Source organism: Drosophila kikkawai, chromosome 2L (assembly GCF_030179895.1).
Source record: "Drosophila kikkawai strain 14028-0561.14 chromosome 2L, DkikHiC1v2, whole genome shotgun sequence".
Lineage (NCBI taxonomy): Eukaryota > Metazoa > Arthropoda > Insecta > Diptera > Drosophilidae > Drosophila > Drosophila kikkawai.
In genome coordinates this window covers 23,430,382-23,452,240 of record NC_091728.1, presented here as the reverse complement: position 1 = coordinate 23,452,240, position 21,859 = coordinate 23,430,382, and the positions used below count along the sequence as shown (strand labels likewise).

At 46.7% G+C, this 21,859-nt stretch overlaps 1 protein-coding gene across 8 annotated transcripts; it reads right to left on the bottom strand.

Annotated features, from left to right (window-relative positions):
* Nucleotides 1-102: 102 nt before the first annotated feature.
* Kdm4B (Lysine demethylase 4B) lies at nucleotides 103-21,743 on the bottom strand. Of its 8 annotated transcripts, none has more exons than XM_017177013.3 (9): nucleotides 21,126-21,743; nucleotides 11,134-11,654; nucleotides 10,732-11,070; nucleotides 10,341-10,663; nucleotides 10,005-10,264; nucleotides 9,494-9,880; nucleotides 8,517-8,888; nucleotides 4,835-7,097; nucleotides 2,755-2,897 (listed from the first exon to the last, which is right to left on the bottom strand). In XM_017177013.3, the coding sequence occupies exons 2-9, from the start codon at nucleotides 11,563-11,565 to the stop codon at nucleotides 2,888-2,890; spliced, it is 4,386 nt and encodes a 1,461-aa protein (XP_017032502.1). In that variant the 5' UTR covers nucleotides 11,566-11,654; nucleotides 21,126-21,743; the 3' UTR covers nucleotides 2,755-2,887. The 8 variants fall into 8 exon arrangements, with proteins under 8 accessions (XP_017032503.1, XP_017032508.1, XP_070139620.1 ...); XM_017177011.3 differs by lacking the exon at nucleotides 2,755-2,897 and adding an exon at nucleotides 3,517-3,930; XM_017177014.3 differs by lacking the exon at nucleotides 4,835-7,097 and having other exon boundaries at nucleotides 103-2,897; nucleotides 21,126-21,737.
* Between the last annotated feature and the right edge of the window lie 116 nt (nucleotides 21,744-21,859).

Sequence of the window (21,859 nt, the reverse complement as noted above, 5' to 3'; positions counted from 1 at the left end):
GTTTTCGTCAGAGCGCATGCCAAAGATTAGGGAACACGGCGATTATTGCTTTAAATTTTTAAAATTTTATTTTATTGTATATAATAAATATATATTTATATATAAAGTAATATTAGCTTTCGACTTTTTATTATACATTATGTAGGCTACATCGAGTTTGCTTAATGTTTACGATTTCGCTTCGTTATTATTTAGACCTTAGGCATAGTGTATGTATATCTTACAGAAGTGAAACTTGTGTTCGCTCATTTGTTGTGTCTTAAATTACATATTTATAAATATTTTTGAATCATTGTCTTCCATCGGTTCGAGTTATGTGCTAGGCTTAATCTAGCTTCGCTTAGCCTAGTGTGTTGTCGGGTCGTGTCGGGTTCTTGGCTTTGCAAGAGTCTCGTTTAAAAAAATACTTGATTCTAAAATATAGAGCCTACAACTTAGAGTAATGTTAGGTCGGTGCGCTATGCTCGAGTTCCTATTTGTAAGTGAATGGCATAACAAAATTGCGGATACAAAATATGTAATATTTATGTAAAGAATATACAACACGATAAAAAATATAATGACAAGGGGACAGGGCTCGGACAGCACGGATACAGGATTGGTTAACAAAAATAAATAAATAGAATGAGAACTTATTGGATAAATAGGAGAAGAACATACATAGTCGCCTGTCTGTTTCTCTTTAAGCAAGGAACAAATTAAATATATATATATAGGTACTTGTGGAGAGGAGTAGTCCCCACCACACTAAATTAGGCTAGAACATATTTTTCGCTGCACAGAGGCGGCAGGTAAAATAGTTACAACTGGTTTCGGGTGTGTGTCTCATCGTCTTTGCACTTTCGCGTCTAAAAGTTACCTTAGGCGTACGAATCTAATTAATTTTAAGATGCTCTTAAGTTTGCCTTGAAATGTAGTACATACATATTTGATTCCTTCGTGTGTGTCTCTGCGTGTTGAACAACATTTGATTTGAATTCATATAGGCATTTGGTTTTGGTAATAAAAAAATACATTTCCTATGCACATCCAACATTGTAGTAAGTAATATCAGTGAGTTGTAGCTTTGCTTATGGTTGAGTTATTATTCATTGTGTTTTCTCTCCCTTTTCCATCATTGGTGGCCAAATGAGACGATTTTTGGTGTGTTATGGAAGGAAACCCAGCAAGGGGTCAAGGCGCGGTGCCGACAGTGGAAAGCTAAGCCAATGCAAGCTTTGCACCATGAGCAATCGCAATGAATAATCGCTATTGAAAAGCAATTCGAGATTTAAAGAATTAGAATTGAGATTAAAAGAAGTACGTGGTCGGCATTATGGTGGCACTGTTCAAAAATCGACCCAATTGGCCACCCATTAGCCCCTACGCGGCAAACAGTTGAGCAGCAGCAGCAGCAGCCTGTTGCTGCTGCTGCTGTTGCTGCTGCTGCGGCTGCTGGGGCGTTCCGGTTGCCAGTATGGGAATGGCTGTGCCATCGGCCGTCAGCAGCAGGGTCTGCGTGGCCTGAGGCGTCGTTGCAGCAGCGGGCTGGGGCATTTGCTCGGCGGACAGGGCCACGCTACCCGGCAGGGCAATCAGCTGCTGATGACCCGCCTTGCTGGGATGCGGCACCTGGGTGGCGGCGATAATGCTGCCATCGGCCGACTGGAGCAGGATTGTGTTGGCCGGCAGATTGAAGCAGGTCACCGTTCCGTTGGAGGCCACCGTCTGCAGCTGAAGAGGCGGTGGCTGGGGCTGGGCCTGGGGCTGAGGAGCTAGCAGAATTGTCCCCGCGTTGGGAAGTCCATCGTGTTCGCTGGCACTGGTCGGCACATCCTCCTGCAGCTCTGCCTGCTCCTCGCACGGCTCTTCGTCGATAATCTCCTCGACCAGATCATCTTCATTGAGTTCCTCTATAATATCATCCTCGGTTTCGATGTAGCCCCCGTCAGCCTCCATGCCAGAGCTAACCACGCTGACGACACCGCCCGGTGGAGATGGGGTGGGAGTCGGCATTGCCAGGTAATTGTCACCTGCCGACTTGGCCGTCACCGCCGTGCCCTTGGGTATGCGGAACTTGCGCAGGATCTGGGCAGTCGAGGAGGACAGGGCACCAAGTGCCGCCGCATCCTCGTCCAGATCCCCATCAAGCTCTTCCTCCTCGGCCAGCTCCTCCTCCTCGGAGGCCAACTGCTGCTGCTCTTGTTCCGCAGCTGCAGCTTCCGTGGCGACAATCACCTGGCGCTGATTACGGTTGGAAGAGTTGACACGGACCAACCTGACGCCTCCGGCTCCAGTTGCGACCTTGGAACTGCCATTGAGAATGCTAATAGGCGGATGCTTGGCAGCTCCAGCTCCTCGGGCGGCCAGAAGGATGACGGATGAGGACTTCTTGGCCGTCGTCTTGAGGCCATTGCCACCACTACTGCTCACTACGGACACGTTGTTGTTGTTGTTGCTGCTGCTGCTGCTGTTGGTTTTGGGAGGAAGGAGAGATGAGACACCGTTTGCATTATTTGTTGGTGGAGGCGGCACATGGGACATGGGATCGGAGGACATGGGAGTAGTAGTTCTGGACGAATGGACAACAAATTCGGCGAACTGGTCGACGAAGCTGCCGGTGCTGCTGGTGCTTCTGCTGATGCTGCTGCTGCTGCTGCGACTGCAACCTTTGCTGTTGCTGTCGGCGAGGCGAGCGCGGGCACGAGCGTTCGCCTGCTTGACGATGATTTCTTCGTAGTAAATGCGACTCGCTTCCGCCTGGCGACGCTGGAAATCATCTTGGACAGGATTTTGGTTCGGTTTGTTGTTGTTCGTGTTCTGGGTTCTGTGATTGCTTGGTGGTGTGTTGTATGGCCGTTTGAACATTGGTGGTTTCTGGTCGTGGTTGTGGTTGTGGCTATGGTGCTTAGAAGAACCTGCATGTTGTTGGTGTTGTTCAGGTTGTTGAGGTTGTTGTGTCGCATGTTTATGAATTTCGTGTGCAAATCATAGGGAATAACACAAAAGCACAAACAACACAGACGAACGTAAAATGTTGTTGGGTGAAAAAAGAAAAAAATAAAAACATTTTGATTAGCATGTGTTTTCTGGATTCTCGTTTTGATATTTCTTAGCTCGATTAGTTCGATTCGATCCATTCAAAGTTCAATGTAAGTCGAATGTTAGTGATGCTTAAATCAAAGTTAATTCGGGTTAGTAAATTATAATAATGGCACTTATGACTGATATGTGTTAGCTTAATGTAATGATCGAATATGGACGAGTGTGGTTGGTGGAATGTTTGTTTATGGAGGTAAAACAACAGCAGCCAGGCGAGACTCTAATCACTAGATTAGAATTATTATTTTAAATGTTTTTAATGGAGTGTCGCATCTGGCGGCAGTTTTCTCTTGAGAAGTCAAACCAATTGTAAGGACTCAGATTTTGTTATCCCTGGTTACTTTGGTAAGTTACAAAACATAAAACGTTGACTGCAAAACAAAATCAAACGGGGAAATAATAAAGCGAATAAATAAAAGTACACATACCTTGCACTAATGTCCAATTTTATACTTTTTATACATTTTTTTTTGTATTTCTTTTTTATTATTATTTTTATTGTGTTACTCGAATTGATTGTGTGGTGGGGGAGGTGGTTAATTGTTTTAACTTTTGTTGTTGTCGATCACACACACACACACACAACAAGCGATGGTGGAGGAATATGAATGAATGAACGAAGGCAAGAGGCAAGCGAATGAGTATCTATAGCTATGTGGTGTGTACACACTGTTTCGTCAAGTTTCGATCAGTGTTCGTTATCAATTTCTGTTTCCGCTTGGCTTCCATTTGCGTTGCTTTTGCCCGAGATTTCGCACTCAGTTTAGATAGAATTTTTGGTACTGCAGCTTTCGGTGGCGGTCGACATTTCTCTAGAGAGCTAGAAGCACGGCCTCTGATATATCGTAGCTACGCGTTTCGAAATGCATTTATTTTTGCGAGTTTTATATTGTTGGTTTCATTGATTGATTGATTGATTGATTGATTGATTGGTTGGTTGGTGGGTTGGTTGTGTGTACATAAAATAAAACAAGAGAAAAGAAAGAAAAAAAGAACAAAATTGCATTGAAGTTTAAAAAACGTATTTGAACACAAGTCTGTGGCTCGAAACGAAAGGGGAATCGAAATGGTTATTGGTGGTTACTGGTTCGGGTGGCATTCGCTTAGCAGATAATACATATACATATGCAGTACAAACCCGCTATGGGTTCGTGTTACTGGTAAGGTAAATAAATAAATGCACAGAAATCAAGTCAAATACGGTCAAAATACAAAATAAAGGAACTCAAACTTACAAAACGCTACAAAATAATAATTGGTACGTAAGAACTAAGGTAATGGAGTACTAAAATAAAACTAAAATATATACTATTGTTTAAAACTAAACAGGTTAATGCTTAACGTAAGTACTTGGTTCGACTTTTCAACACGCGTGCGAAGACCCCCACTTCTCCCACATGTGTTTGGTTTTCGTGTGTTCGCTGGCGGCCATCGGGTGTTGCAAGTTGCAAGTTGCAGGTGTTTAGTAGAAAGTTCGGCGACGGTGGGCGACTCTCTACGTGAGAAACGTGAAAGGAAGATCAGCGTCGTCGCCACCGCCGCCGCCGAAGATCTCAACAAAAGGAGTACGGAGACAAAGATAGAGCGATACAGTTTACATATATAGTACAGATAGAGAGAGAGGTACAGAGATACAGATATCGAGATACAGATGCAGAGCGGCAATCTAATCGGGCGCGCAATTACTCTAGGAAAGTCCAAGGGAGTCGGGGAAGGGCTAGGGAGTATGGTTAGTTGGAAGGAGTTGGTTTACCTAATTTCTTTGGTCTCCAGCAGCGACGAGGTGTTCACATCGTTCACCGCATTGATCATCGACGTGGGCGAGAAGGGCAGGTGGTACATGGAGGCGGCGTCCAGGGCATAGGTGTCGCCGCCGCCCTTGATCAGCAGCTCGTTCTTGATCTCCATGAACTGCTGATGCGGATTGTGGTGCGTGGCGAACGGATGCTGCTGCTGCAGCAGCTGCGTCTGCTGGTGCTGTTGCTGCTGGTGGTGGTGTTGCTGATGCTGGTGCTGCTGTTGCTGCGTTTGCGCGTCCAGCGCGTTCGCGTTCAGCGTGGGCTGGGTGCCGGCGTGCGTGGTGAAGGTGTACTGCGAGTAGGGACAGAGGTCGCCCAGCTCAGCCGAGTCCAGCTTCGGCTGGAAGCTTTGCAGGCCGTCCGGCGTCAGGATCTGGTAGCTCTGCACGGTGCCGATCACGTGTTGCTGCTGCTGTTGCTGTTGCTCCGTCGTCGCCGGGGTGGCCGCTGCCGTTGAGCTGAGATAGGTAACGTTGTCTAGCTCGTAGTGGGACTGCTGCGCCTGGCTGGCGGGCACCTTCAGAGGCTGCTGCTGCTGCACCAGCTGCTGTTGCTGCTGCGGCTGCTGGGTCGTCTGATATGTGGGTGCCGCCGTCGACTGCTGGCGTTGCGGCGTCGTGGTGTATATTGCCTGGCTGCCGTCCAATTGGAGGGGCACCAGATTGCCGGCCTGGTCCTGGATCATGATGCTCTGGCCATGCAGCTGTTGCTGCAACAGAGCCTGCTGCAGCTCCAGCTGGTTCGAGTAGATCAGCGTGGTGGTGGGCGCGGCGGCCTGGCCGCCATTGGGTGTGGGTGGTCCGCGCTGCAGACCCACAGAGCTGGTGGCGCCCGGATTGGCCAGCGCCAACTGTGCTCCGCCCGGCAGAATCATCCCGCTAAAGTCCAGCGAGGGTAGCGTCTGCAGCTGCTGCTGCTGCTGTGGCTGGGGCGTCGTGGAGGCCAGCGAGGTGGTAAGGGTGTGCTGCATGGGCTGCTGTTGCTGCTGCGAGTGACTCACGCTGACCGGCGACCCGGTTAGAGCTTCCGCATTCTGGACATCATCCAGAACGCTGTCGATCTGCGCCAGTCGCTTCTTGGCCGGCGTGTTGCCATCGCCTCCCTTGGATTTTCGGACTCGTGGAGTGCGAGCGTTACGCGCTCTCTTCGCCGGGGGACCGTCGGCCTTCAGAGGCGTCGTGGTGGCCGAAGGCGGCATGGGAACGTCGCCATGCTTGTCCTTCTTATGCATCTTCATCTTGTCCGGACGCGAGAACTCCTTGTTGCAGATGGGGCAGGCGAAGATCTTGCGGTTCTGGCCCTCATGGAAGAGATACGCATGCCGTTGGAAGCTGTACTTGTTCTTGAAGGTCTTGAAAATGTCATTCTTGGCGCAGACGAGGCAGTAGGCCACGCCGTCAATGATGTGCTCATAGCGGGCGATGTCCAGGCCGCGCACGCTCATCTTCTCCAGGTACTCGCCCTGCTCGTCGTCGGCGATGACGCGTGTCTTCCGCTTCCGCTTCTGCTTGGCGGCCGCCGCCGATCCCGCCTTGGGCGCCATCGACGTCACCGACGTTCCCGTCGACTGGCCCTGATCCTGGCTGATTGTGTAGCTGGTGGTACCGGCGGCCTGCTCCGCCGCCTCGGCCTCCACCTCGGCCTTGATCACCTGGAACTCCTCGTACTCGTGCTCATTGTCCGGGTCGTGCTCGTGGTCCGGATCGTGCTCGAGGCTCTGCTCCTCGTACTTGACCTGCAGCAGGCCAGCCTCCTCGTCGTCCTCCTCCTCGTCGCCGGCAATGCCGTGCTGTGGCTCGTACTTGATTATGTCGGCGGCCACGGCGCTGCTGCCGTTGCTCAGACAGTCGCTGCTGCCGGGCTCGCTCTTGAGCACGTGGTACTCCTCATATGTGCTGCCGTCGAACTCTATGATCGTTCCGTCCGTGTTGACCAGGGCCGTGGTCGTGGTCGTGGTGGCGGCGGCGCTGCTTTGCGGCACTGAGACGGGCGTCGGAGCCGCGGAACTGACCGCCGGCAGTCCGCCATTGTAGTTCTCGAACACTATGGTGGTCGGGGTATGTCCGTCTTCGCCGGTGGTGGTGATGTAGTGGTACTGCGGCTGCTGCTGCTGTTGCTGTTGCTGAGCGTGGGTGGTGGCTGTGATCGTGTCCACTCCGTTGGTGTTGGCGTTCGTATGCAGGATGGAGGACGAACTAATAGTTGTGACCACATTGTCTTTTGTTTATATATTTTTTGGAAAATACATATTCGGTTTCGGTTCATAAAAGATGTGTTTGAATGTAATATTTGCATAAATCAATAAATCAATTCGTAATCGAAGTCGAAATCAATCAACAATTCACTCAAATCAGGTTCGGATAAAACGAATGCAGTGCAAATGAAGCTACTCGCGGGCCAACTGCGTGCAGAGATGCCACAGGTGGCTAGCACCTGTGCCACGTGCACGTGCCTCTTGATTTACGATTTACGGATCAGCATATTCGGGGAGAACGTCGTGAGTGAATTGGTTTTTGTTTGTCGGTAGAATCTGTGTTTACTTAAGTCTACTTTACAGCAATCGTAATCGTAACTCTGGTACAGTACTCGCAACTAAATACGTACTAAATAAATCTAAATAAATAATCGTACTTGAATAACTGAGGCGGTTGTACAGGAGGACAGAGCAGAGAGGATGAAACTGGTGTCTTGGCGGTGTCTTGGCGGCTCCTCTGTTCGCGAGGGCCCCGGACTGGATGTGTCGATGGTGTGAAACAATAAGTGATAGGTCTCTCTACAGAGGTAGTCTGTGTTTTGCTAATAATAACTAAATCATAAACGCAAGTGTAAAAACTAAGGCAAACAATTGCAATCTCTAACGCTCAAGTGCTGCCAGGACGCGTGCGCGCATGGGCAGCACTGTCGCCTTCTGCTGGGCCGCACTGGACAGACTCGAGCCCCGGAAATTGAATTGCAGCGGAAGCTTAATCTCTAACTAAATCAGGTAAGTTAAAGTAATTGATCAGCACGACTTTTGTTTGAGCCTTCATCTGCGCGCTTTTCTCGGAGTGGAGTTCCTGCTGTTGAAATGATTTGTGCATTTATTTATGTTATACAGATCCAATATACGTAGGAAGGGTTCGAGAAAAGATAGACACGGACCTGCGAGAGGGTCGCAGGTCGTAAATTATAGACGAGAGCATGTACATATGTGGTGTGTGGAGCAGTCGATAAGCATTAGTTATTAATCAAAGGGATCTTGTAGCGAGTACAGACGATTCTTGAAGAGTTTCTCGCGCAGTTTAATTTGTTGTAGTTTTTTTTTGGCGACAAAAACACAGCAAGTGGAAGTCAAGTTCTCAGTTTTTCCTCTCTAAATTTTGGCAAAAGTCGCAATTGGAAATCATAAATAAACAAATAATTGTCGCATGGTGAGGTGTGGAATGGAATGATTGTGCAACACTCAGGGTACGAGGGAAAGCATTAGCTCGGATTCGTGGGACGTGGGTTAAATCATAACGGTGAGTTTGTATTTACAATGAGGGGTTAACTGAAACACCAATTACGAGTACACAAGTGGGTTAAACCATACACAAAGACTACAACCAACAAACAAATAAACAAATAAAGCGAAACTAGTTTAAAGCGGACACTTACCGGCAACATTGCTTGCAACATTCTGCTGTTGCTGCTGCTGATGCTGTGGACTGCTGGCCGCGGTCTGATATGAGGCCGTGGCGGTGGTCACCGCCTGACCATTTGCATCACAGAGTATCTCGTTTTGCAGCTGGTAGACGTTGCCGTCCGTGCTACCGTACTGCTGCTGCTGCTGGGGAATGCCACTGAGTGTGTTGGCCGCGGGCAACATGTTGACGTAGACAATCTGTTGCTGCTGCTGCTCTTGACTAGACTTGGATGTAGATGCTGCTGCTCCTGCTCCTGCCGCTGCCGCACTTAATTTTGGTATCTTGCCCTCAAACTTTCGTGGCTGTTGCATGAACTGCAGCGTCTGCTGTTCCTTTTTGGCATCTGGAAAATGGCAATCGGAAGAATTTAGTGCATATTCACGCCAGGATTTTTTGTGATTTGTTTAGTTATTGTTCTTGGTGATATTAACACACACACACACACATAGAAGCTGTGGACTCTGGACTCGGAGGGAAGTATTGCAAGCGGCGGGATGGTGGTAGGGTAATGAGGCAGTGAGGCGAGGGGCAGGCAAACGACCAAGAAAAGACAACTCTGGGGGCCGGCAGACAAGCGAGAAGAACAGGCCCAAGCAGCACCAACAAACACCTTGGATTCGTTTTAGTAAAACAGTTTTGGTTTCGGTTAGTTTTTAGCATAGATTTAAAAGCGTGATCGTATATTTCTCTGGCGCACTCTTACATATAAGATAAACTAGACGATTTGTATTTGTACATATAAAACGCAAAACTAATAAACAATGGGAATGCTGTTAAAAACACTGAGTTTGGGGCGAATGGAAGTGCAATGAGGCTGCTGCGAAATGTTGTGAAACGCTGTGGCTGGGAAGGGGCAGAGGTTAGTGGCTGGGATAAAAATGGTTAGGGGAAGCTGTTGTGATTATGTGGATGTAGTGGTGCAGTGGCTGCTAAAGCTGCTGCTCTCACCTCCGCCGCCGCTATCTGCTGCAGATTGCGTTGGAGATGCTGATGATGTTGCTGCTGCTGCTGAAAGCGCAGGTGTTGGCGATTGCAGGACAGCTCTGACAGCGCTGTTGGCAACCGGCGGTGACGTGATAACGGCATCCTTTTTCCGCCTCGCTGGCGTCTTACGGGGCGTGCCGCTGGCCTTGCCGCGTCTCGCGCCTCGCGAAGTCGAGGACGTGGAAGAGGCCGGCGATATGGAGCGGTCGTCCTTGGTTCGCGGACTTCGGCCTCGGCTGCTGTTCCTCGAGTGCGTTTTGCGCTTAGACGCCAGCCAGTCGTCATCGTAGTCGGCGTCGTACTTGCGCTTCTGCTTGCGCCGCTTAAAGTCCTCCTCCTCGTCGTCATCCTCTGCTCATTGAAAGATTCAAATAGAGAAAGAAGGAGGAACAAGAGAACAAGAGCGAAAAAGCAAAGATTAAAGTTTAGCTAGGGGATCGTCTCTCGATGGCACCTGACGGCGCACAGCACACACCTGTGCCGTCATCTATGTACTCCAGCAGCTCTTGTTTCGTCTTCAGATTGGCGGGACTCTGCAGACTCATGGCATCCTCGTTGGCGAAGTCGCCCTCATCGAGACCCAGATCGCCGGTGTCCAGCGTGAGGACGCTCTCCTTCAGCATGGCCTTCACGTCGTCGGGCACGTTGGGATTCTGCTGGATTTCATCCAGGTCAAGATCGGGATTGCGCTCCTTGAAGCTCTTGGCCTTGGTGGGGTTGCATTGCTTCTTCATTCTGCGAAGGAGAGGAGTGCCGAAAGCGGAAAGTTTAAAATAAAAGTCAGAGGCACAGCAGAGGTCCGGGAACCTACTTCTTATCACAAAGCAGGACATCGAGGTGCGGCGGCAGGGGAGCGGCGCTGGGAGTCCCGTTGACGGGATCCTCCGGATGCCGCCCAACATCGCGTCCCTCCACCCACAGGTCGTAGCGGTCGCTCTGGAAGCGCTTGACGAACGTGTCCATTGAGATCTTCACCATGTCGTTGCTGCAGGTACACTGCACCGCTCGCTTGCCGTACTCGATCCAGCGCTCCATGGCGAAGTTGGTCGACTCGGCACAGTTGAAGCCGTGGTTGAAGCCGGCATGGTAGCCGAACGGGAACGTGATCATGATTTCGCCCGCCTCCTGCGTGATCTGCAAGAGTTCGATATAGACAGTGAGGTCGCCACCCAATTGGACAGTGGAGCTATTGACAAACACACCTTACTGACGGGCACATCGTGCTGCTTCAGTATCTGGGGAGAGATGAGCGTCATCTTGTGGCGTAGGTAGGCATTGCAGTTCTTGTAGCTGGCCGGAAAGTACTGATTCGCAACCTTCTCCAGCTTGCGGCCGCACTCCGGCGGCACCACGTACCACGTCTTGGGCGCCCCAAAGTGCAAGTAGTTGATTGAGTAGAGGTCCATGTCCTCCGTGTGCCAGGCGAACGTGGTCTTCCACATGCCGAAGTACAAGTACGCCGTGTTTACACCGTCTATCTGGATGTTGTAGTCCTTGTTTACGTAGTCCAGAATTGTGCCCAGCCGGTTGATGTTCCAGCTCTGCAACAGCAAAGGCAATGCTTCGTCAAGGGGAAATGGGGAACTGAAAAGGCCAACACTTACATCCTGGTCTGTGTCTGTGATGCTGCCGCTGACGTCTGCTCCATAAATGGGGGCCACGTATGTGATGTTCTTCCAATACTTCCGTTCCAGATCCTCAAAGTCGAAGTGCTTGGGCGTGGCGTAGCGCTCGGTGCTGGCCAGCTCGCTGAACTGCTTCACGGTCAACGGTTTCTTTTGGATATTTATTTGCTGGTAGTAGCCCTGCTTGCCGGTGACCACCTGACATATGGGCGCCGGAATTGTAACATTCAGGGCATCCAGATCTGCATAGCCACTGCGCCGGGGCACCCATTCTGGCGGTGGTACCACCTTGGCCAGACCGGCCTTGTGGGCGCCCTTGGACTCCATGTAGGCTACGTATTTGGGGAAGTCCTTAAACTCCTCCCAGGTGGGCCGAAAGACCATGATGCGGGGCACCTCTGATATTTTCATTTTCGTTGACGCTCTGTTTTCGTTCTACTGCCAGCTTCAGGTTTCGTCTCTACGAGACACTAAGTGAAGTCTATTGCTTCGATCTGTAACTGTGATAGAAGCAGCATTAAAACTCCGTGCTCCGTTCGGGCCATTAATCCCGAGCAGATGCCCGTCCGCCTGTCCGCCAGCCCGCCTGCCTCGCAACTCCTGAACGATCGGATCGGATCGCTAAGGATCGGCTGCCTGGCACAAAGCAAACAATGAAACACAGGAACAGCTGCAACTCATCGAGCGCCTTTCAAAATGGGCGCGGTAGCGACAACAGCAGGCAGGCAGGCTGACTGGCAGGAAAATAGAGGCTGGCAGGATATGCAGTTGCTGCTGCCATTCGAGTGGCTTGTCTCTTGTGCTAGCAGGACCCATTACCCATAGGAGCCCATAGAAAGTGCAACGATCGTTCATTTGAATGCCTTAAAAACTAAAAATAAATGCAAATTGAATATGCATATCATATGTCATCATGCAGAACTCGGGCTGAAAATGGGAAGGGGTTAAGGTAGATCGGTTTTTACGATAGTGTTAAAGGCTGAAAGTTTGGAATTTATCAATTACCTTACCAATTTTACTTTGGCAATTGCTGCTGAACAAAGTTAATAACATTAAAAGAGTTAAACCAAAGATAATTATTTAGCTAATAATACGCCTTTAAAAGACTTAATACCAGGCTGAAATGAAAGAAATTTTACATTTGCGTATCACTCGGTTACCATTTATTTAGCTTGATTCAAAACAATTTAAAGCTTTTGCTAAAAGTTAACCAATAATTCCAAACAAACGGAACGAAAATCCAATTTTATAGAAACACAAAAGCAATCCACATCCCTATTGTTCGACTGAGATTTGAAGAGGGTCAACCTTATAAGAGAAGTCATTTCTTTACTCATTTTAAACAGATTTTGATAATATATTTGCCTAAAATCACACCAATTTTTCCAATCAAACGTTTAAACATATAACAAATTATTCCCAAGTAATCTTTATTTTATTTCAAAGGATGATGAAATAATACCAGGCAATTGGTATAACAATTTTTGTTTTTAGTCAGAAAGAATCATTTCTCTCAATGTAGAGATTTCTGTATACATGAAGCTCTCACTAAAAAATCGCAATAAATCATACTGACTGCGGATAATTAATTATGGAACGTCAGCCAGGACGAAACGTAATCCCCGCAACAAGACAGTCAGATCGAAAACGCCCAATAAGCAAACGGTACCAAGTCCCCCGACACAATTTTCTCACTCAATACCAATGGCTTTTAGTTTGTTTTTGCCTATTTTCGGCACACGCAGACTGCAAGCTCTGCAGGCCGGAGAAGCGGCGAGGATAGCGACAACAAGGACAACGCCGTGCGAGACATCCCAGCAAACTAGATGAAAATTTACGCAATTTTTCGGCTAAGCAGAAAACTGTACCACCACCCGACGAGTTCAGTGAGCGAAAGAGAGAGAAAGAGAGCGGAGCACCGAGGATGTTTTGTAAGGGGGAGGGGGGAGGTGGCAATGACGAGTGCGCAAAACTATTTGCTAGTTCGAAGGAGAAATAGAGAGAGGGAGAGAGAGAATGAGAGAGACGGTATGCAAGGAGCGGGAGCTAGATGTACTCGTTGAAGAGCGGTTTAAAATGGGCGAGTCGGAAGGCAGCGAGTACATGTGTGTGTGTGTTGACATGTTTGTGTGTGTGAAAGGACGAAATTTGGACTCACTTGTGATGTGCTTCGATGGTTTTTTCGCTTCTGTTTCTTTTTTCGATGCTCTCAGTGCGTAAATCCCAACAAAATGGCAAAGGACTCGTGTTGCTCTTTGATGATGGCTTGTTGTCCTTATATTGGTTATAGTTTATTGCACATTATATTATTTTTATAGCATAACTTTGCTTCTTTCCGTGTAATTTATTTGCACAATTTGCTGTTTGCTTTCGACACACTTTGAAGCACTCTTTTCGGCTTTTCTTAGACTTTGCGATTAACTAACTTTGGCTTGGCGTGTTTTGTTTTAAACTTATTTTTGCAACATCTGATGGCGACGTTGTCTTGTGTTTTCCAGTCTCTGACTTTGTTGTTCCGGGGGCGGGGGCCTCTCCGAGGATAACTGTGTGTATATATATATATATATGAAATCACTCACGACGGGTGCGACATGTCTGAGCGGTCTGAGCGGCGAGCGTTGACTGAACCACAGACTGATGCCAGGACGATGGCAACGACGCAGACGCAGGCGTCGACAGAACTCGCTAGCGTTCGCACTCACACACTCTCACGCACACACGCACACGCTGAGAGCGTTGTCCTTTTAATGCGAATGCTCTGGTCAAAGCATAATGTGGAAGGAAAATTAGTGTAGAGCGAGAGGGAGACAGCGCAAACAAGTTTGGCAGGATAAAACTGGAGAGGGAAGTGCAAGCCGAGAGGAAAAACGGCAGTTGTTATCCATCGTCCTTTTCACCATCCATTCATCCAGCCATACGACCATGGAACAATGCATTTTCTTTGCTCTTTCGGGTCGTTGCGAAAACTAGATGTGGCTAAAGGAAAATGCATTTGAAATCGCCATTTGAAACGCTCTCTCGCAGTCGGGGCCCCCTCCGTTCCTATTTCTTTCCCTCTGAGCCGGCTGGGAAATCGCAAAGGACTTAATCCTCATTATGCATTGTCTTGGCCTGGATTTCGGATTTTGGCCAAGATCTAATCTGGGGCTTACATTTCTCGGATCAAATGCGATCGTAGGTAGGTGAACTTCGGTGGCAGGGTTATCAATCCACTTGAGACTTGAAATTACCGGGTATATTTTGAACCAACCATGATTAAGGCTGTGAATCTGCTCTACATTTTAAACTTGCACACACATAGAAATCGAGCTCAGAAATACTAAAAGAGCTACCCCAAGTTTATTTTTCCGTAATGTTTACGCCCTTTATTAATTATTTATTATTAAGGTACGAATTCCTTTTTACACATATTGATAATTTATTCAAATATTAATCCACAAATGCAACCTTTAGATAATTTAAAAGAAACGGTCATAATAAATTTAACAAATTCCTAGTCCAAATTCGTAATTTAATACAGTTCTTATTTCCTGTTTTAATAATTTTTGTTTAATTCATTCCAAATAAAACGGTATCAGTAAAATGAAATGTAAATCAGTGCCATCTTAATTTAATTATCAGGATAATTAATAACAATAATACTTAGGTTGGACAGATAATAAGATCTTAATAATCTCTTTAACAACAACAAAACTACGATCATTGTGGAAACTTTAATGTTAAAGAAACTATTTTTATAACAAAATGTAATAGTCTCCAGGTGGAAGACCAAATTAGTTCTAGTTCTTATTATACTTTTTCACTTTCCTGACTTGTTATATTTTGCTGAGGTCCTCTGATATGTAAGTATTTTGCACGTCCCTAATAATCCTCAATTTTACACTGATATACAAAATGCAAATTATCACATCTGCAACTTCAAGGGACAACTGCCGGACATAATTAAGTGATAGCACTTCGATAACAAGCTTCCCCCCATTCTTAGCGCAGAAAAACCATACAAAAACCAACAGAAAATTATAAAACGAAACAAAACGGGCAAGAGGAATGAATAGGAAACCCGCGCTGAGTAATTACAGCAGCATGGACAGCTAAAAGCGAAAAAAAAACGCCGGGCAAAAGTATAATTTACAACATGTCATTAGTCGGGCAACGCCTACGGAAAGCGGTAAGGGGAGTGTTTGGGGCTGGAGGGAGACAGGGACGGCAGGATCAAAGCGTGACCAGAGCGCTTAAAAACGGTCACACTGCGCGGCAGGACTTGAGCAAACACAAAAGATGGCGCGGTGGCCGAGGATCCAGGAAAACAAGTTTCTACAAAGCAGTTCCACCATAACACAGCGAGAGAGGGAGAACAGGACGAAGGAGAGAGCTTGCACGAAAGCAGCGAGAATGACCAGGCGGCGGCGTCAACTTCCGGCAGGACTTACTCACACACGCAGCGCTGCAGTTGTGTACACAATGTGGTCATTGACTGAACGGTAAAAAGCGAAAACAGGAACCAACAACAACAACAACAACAACAGCAATAGCAAGGACTGGCGATGACGTCGTCGAAGAACACACGGAGAACCGCCATAATGCGCGTCCCCTTTTTCCGCATTCCAAATTCCCACTTCCCTTCTCCTGTCCTGCCCCCTCCTCTATTCCACTTCGTTCCGAACTTACTCGTACACTCAGCCAGTCGCCTGTGTCTCGTGTGATTCCACAAAGCATTTCTCTAATACAATTTCTCATAAAATTTCAATTCGAGCTCTGCCTCAGCTGCGACAACAACTACAAGATTATTTATGCTTTTTCCTTGTTCCTGCCGCTGTTGTTGTTGCCGCTGCTGGCAGTTGCCTGTTTTATATCCTTTTGTGACTCTAAGCACGCGCTTCGAGCCCGGCACAGTGGGCTCCCTAGATTTGTGTATTCATACAAATGCACATATTTCTCTTAAAATTAAAGTTTTGAAAATTTTATTAATTAATTTAAATTTTTTATGTTAAGTGTATTAATCACTGATATTTTCCTTTCAACATTGACTGGATTTTTATTTTTTTTAATTTATAAGTTAAGTATTTAAATATTCTTCATATATTATTCATTAGTATGTATATATTATTTATTAAATTAAATCTATTTTTAATTTTCAGAATAATTAATTTATTTAATTAACTAGATTTTTAGTGTTTGTATTAATTCCTTTATTAAATTTAAAAACAAAATTGCACATAATGCACTTGATATAAAATCATTTTTAAATTGTAATTTTTAGATTACATTTTTATTTTATAAAAATCATAAAAATATTTTAAAATATTCTGTAGCGGAATAAGCCTTTTTTCAGATTTTATTTAAATCATTAAGAGCCCCCACGTGCAATAAAACCTACTCGAAATATATTCAAGTGTAAGCGTCGGCTGAGCTCGGGACAATTAATTTATTTCATCCGCTTCCTGACCGGACCCACTGTGCGACATCGACAGGCATCGACCGAAAAGCAAAGCACGCGTCCCCTTTTTGAAGTTTCCCTTTTGTTGTCCTTTATCTCAATTGCACAACTGTTTGGCTTTGGCTCGTTTCTCTTCCTTTGCCACTGGCCTTTGTTTTGTTTTTATGCTTTGAGTTCGTTACATTTTATGTTTTGCCTATGTGTGCGTGTGTGTGAGTTTAGTGGGCTCCTGCGAGTCCCCTTTCAAGTTATGGTTATTGTTATTGTGTGTGTTAACGGAGTAAAAAGCGTTGATAGAAGGAAACGCCAAGCGCATGACGACTTTCCCGTTGCAGGCTTACGGCGCACACTCGCTGCTCTCTATCTACTCGGCTCCCATGCTCTCCGAATCTCTCTGCTCGCTGCCTCGCTCTCTCAGCTGCAGCACGCCCAGCAGCTGCCGTCGCAATCAAATTAATTCTCCTTTGCGTTCTCCTCTCCTCGCTTTCCGCCATTGTTCGTCTATTGCTCGACACTTTCCGCATCCCAGTCTTATTGGTCGACAAAATGGCGGCCATGTTGGGCAAAAAAACAGAAATCGGAAAGCGCAAGGATTCTCCATAAAGCTGACAAAAGGAAGAACTTGTCAAGATGTCCATGGCGCGTGCTCAAGTGGCGGCCACTGTGACGTCCTGGCATTGCGCGAATACCGCTCCAAATTCGGATCTATGCCGCAACGAAATATGGAACAACACCGTGACTCACTGCCACTTTCAAGTGGAAGTTAAAGATATATCAAGTAAGAATTTGAAAATTCATGCAAAACTATCCGAGAGCTTATTTCATTGGTTATCCTTCTAAGCCCATTAAATGGATAAATGGCAGCAATTTTATTTCAATTTTAAATAAGGTTCAGAAAGGTTTCTATTTATATTTTTAAAGCTCCAGCTGAAGCATCAATCGGAATCCATAAAAACTTATGCAAAATGCGCCTGAGTACCAAATAAAGAAAATAAAACTAATTAAATTATTATTTAAGTAATTCCAAAATACCAATCTCAGCCCTCACAGCTGGCAGAGAACCCAATTAGAAACTGTTTGGTACGTGTCTTTAACCGCGTAACCTCATCTTTATTAACCCTCGGTCGGGGATAGCGGCTGGGATGGTAAGAAGACCACCCACCGGCGGGAGCTGGAATGCAACCACCCGACGGGGCGACAACTTGTTGAGTTCTCAACTTGTTAGACCTTCGTCCATGGAACCACCACACCTGACCTTACAGGCGTCTGCCGGGATCTGTGCCAAAAACACCACCTAGTCCGGGGGTATGTTTATTATGCTTTATGAATGGGAGCGGAGCGGGAGCGGATGCTCCTTGCGCTGCTCTAACTACCACCGACGGCGCGCTCTGTTTTGGTTTTCTGTGTCGGTTTTTTTGGGAAACCCCCTAAAAGTGACGAAGACATTTTGTGGATGGATGACATGCCGGCACACGCTACGCCACCGAATCCGTATCCGTCCGTAAGGCGGTGGTGGTGGGTTCGACACATGACCAAGAGCAAGAGCGGATGCGGTCGGTGCCGGTGTCTGCTGGGGTTGCTTTCGTTTGTTTACATTTTTGGGGGGTTTCCCAACGTCCTTGCACCTACGAAGGCCGACCCGTGCGACGTGGTGCGTGCGTGTGAGCGGAACCACCCCATGCGCCATGTTGCCCAGAGCCAGTGCGCCAATGTAGGTCGGTGGTTGCTCTGGCTCTGGCCCTGACTCTGCCAGAGACTCTTGCCCTGGTGGTGATTCCAAAAATATGCCCAGACCTGTCTAAGGGTTACTGCCACTGTTGCCGCTTGCTTTTTGTTTATAAACATTGCGCAAATCAGCTGATTCTCTGCCATCCCCCATGCGTACTTCGTTGTCCATGCTCAGCCAGGAGTAGTAGTAGGAGTGCTCCAAGCGGAAACCCTGCATCACCTGCAGGCCGAGTTCTTAATCGGAGCTCGCGCAGCTGGCTGGCTGGCTGGCACTGCAGCAGAAGGCCCTTCGGAACCGACAGATGTCGGCTGTAAAATGCAATGCCAGTTCGTGTGCAGCCAAACCAGCAATTGCAGCCGGCCAGGCATTGAGACGAAAGGAGCTGAAAGGACAGCACAGGAGGGACCGGGTCTGGCTGGCCTGCTGTTGCATTGATTACTGCTCGACCGGGAATGTTGAGCGCATCTGGCACGACCCCTGTTCAGCGTTCTCCGATCCTTCAATCGTCGCTTGGCATGTGCCACGGACCAAAGGCCATCTGCCATCTGCCGCTGCTCTGAGGTGTCCCAATGCGATCGATTGTCTGTGCTCGTCTCTTTCGACAGATCCTAGGTTTTCAGAGGCCAAGTATATAGTTGAAGAAGCTAATTTAACAATTTGATGTTGTGTTTACGAAATATATCCTTTGTACAGGAAGCCCATAAATAATTCAGAAAACTTCGGCCAGAACAATGTCCTTACATTTTATTTGTATATACCAATTCGTATGCCCCAGGTATAATCTTAAGTAAGGAAGTATTCTATCTAATGTTTTAAATCGAATATCCTAAAAATGTAAGCAGACGTTACCATTCTGAAGTCGCCCAGTTTCATCTTTAACAACGGCTGGCCGACCGCCCATGATGCTTTCCCACACTCAGGCAGCCAGCATAAAAAACTTGGAGCAAACCCAGAAAAGCAGCTTTCCAAACATGAATTCTCCCAGCTGAAACCGGACACCACAACCCGTAGGGATAGTAACCGGGAATGGGGACGCAGAATGGTATAAGGACGAGCACAGGAAGACGGGGGCCCCAATCGGAAAAAGTTTCGAATTGCGTTCCGAGCAACGAAGGGGACAAAACCGGTATGTGAACGAGGGCAGGACATGTTGTCGATCAAACCGATTGAATGCCAGCTACGAGAATATAAGGAAAGGCTGGAGCAATAGGACTTTCGGGACAGTTACAACATTGTGACTTCCGCTCTTCGTTGTCGTCAAGAAGGAAGTGCAAAATGTCGCTGAAAATCACGACTTCCCCATCACTGTTCCCTCTGAACCAGCTGCATCATTTTTAAGCCAAGAGCCGTGTTTGCGCAGGCGTACATTGAACCCAGTTCCTTCAAACCCCGAAGGCAGGTAAAAACAGACTCAGACAGAGCCGGCAGATGTTTCTCTGCCCGGGTCCTTTTGTCGCAGGTCAGTTGCTGCCTCAAATAGAGTTGATGTTCGTGAACGTAGCAAACTTTGTGGGCCCGTCAAAGGATTCCCAAACATTTGTTTACCTTTGTTTGGTTAGAAGAAGTCATTAACCACGGATGGAGGAGGAGGGACCTTCGAAGCCGCAGCTGCGATCAAAACAGGAACAACAATGATTGAATTCAGAAACGTATTTATTTTAATATTCAGTTGCCAATCTTAATTTTTTTGTAAAAATATATTGGGCCATTATTGTTTTCGATTTTGTAAAATAGGGTTCTATACGTTGTTTTCTGAAATCAAAGAATAATTTTCCTGGCTTCATGGCACTGAAGGGCTTCTCTACATACAAGGCAGATATCATAGTAAAAAAGGAATCGGAACGGCCAAGTATTTTGAACTTCGCTTCTTAATCTTAAAGTATCTTAAAAATATACTCCTTTAAAAATTACCATTTTTTCTTTTAAATAGGGGAGGATAAAGTTTTACTCTACGTAGGCCGACAGATGCGCTGCCGATAGAGCCCGGGCACCGAGATAGAGCCATGGCTCGACCACTGTGTCTAAACCGACTCGACTTTAAAATACTTCAAAACAATTACAATAGGAGCACGCAAGCTATTAAGTGTATACGGACGGATCCTTAACATTATGATATTATAGTTACCTACGTTACATAATGCCCCTTATTGTGCCTGACTTTGAGAAGTATACTGCATCCTAAAACGATTACGAACGTTTCAAGCTCTTAAGACGGGCGAAAGTATATTGCATAAAAACCTGTGTTGGGAACTAAACATTCCTAATAGTAATTTAAGAGTTTACAATGTAATAATAGGCCATGATAAAGCAGATACACATATACAGGACCCTACAGGATCACTAGTGGGGTTGAGACAAATTTGTCCAAAAGTATGCAATGAAGTATTGAAAATCATGAGTGCCTCAGATATTAAGTCCACCGAAGGATAACCAAGAAGTATGCAAAAAAAAAAGTTTATTAAACGAAATAAAATGTTGTATTATTCTTTTGGAGAACAATTATTTGTTGGTTCCACCAACAAGGTAAGCCTAACACTCTCTACAAGGTATGAAAAAAGACAAAAAATATTATTTATCTGTGTGTTGCCCAGCATTTGCTTTTGTCTTAAGGACGCCTGCATTGAATTCCCCCCAGCTAATGCAATTAATTCGGATCCCAAACGTTCCAGTAACAGAGCGTGGCCGCGGGGACAGAGGGGCGAAATCTAGGCTGGCAAATTGAAAAATCGATTTTGCACAAAGCTCTCGCTGTGGCGAATCGAAATTGGGGAAACGGACAGCGGTTCTAGGTGCTGCGAAACTTACCCGATCGTAGCGCTGATGGTCGCTCGCCGCTTTTGTGCTCCCCGGTATCTGGATCTCGAGGATTTGGGGCTTCGGCAGCACCTGGGCTTTCGCGAATTCAAGCCCCTTCTGCACCTGGTGTTATTGCAACGGGGAATCGAGGAATCGGAATCGGCGTACGTGACCGAGAAAATGTGCCCGTTCACAATAGACGTAGACGCAGTTTATTTACAATAGATTAGCTGCGCACTGCACATGTCTGCGTAGGCCGAGATGTTTTTGTTGCTGCTCTCTGTGGTAGCTGCCTGCTTGTTAACAGTGTTTTCCTCATCATCCGTTTACAAGGATGGGTATTCAGAACAATTCACTCGCCATTCTTATAAGATGGCTGCTTATTGGACGTCCCTAGTCTCCTGAATTCGGGACACACACGAAAGTGAAACATTTACACGGGCACAGGTCGCTCGTCTCTCAAACATGTCACTGCTAAATATATGCACTTGTTCTTGTCCAGCTGATGGCTGCCCGTGTCCACTTGCCGTTTCGCAACAGCTCAATTATAAATTAAATTATTTCATCTACTTTTCGCCAATATTTCATTAGCTGCAAAAACGTTTACGATCCCATAGATAAATAATGCTACGATTTCTGAGAAAAGAAACGGATTTTCTACTCCATGGCAGGTGGCCACACTTGCTGTAAAAACAAACGTAAATAACGTAAGCTAGTCGAAAACGTAATCTTTTTACGTGACT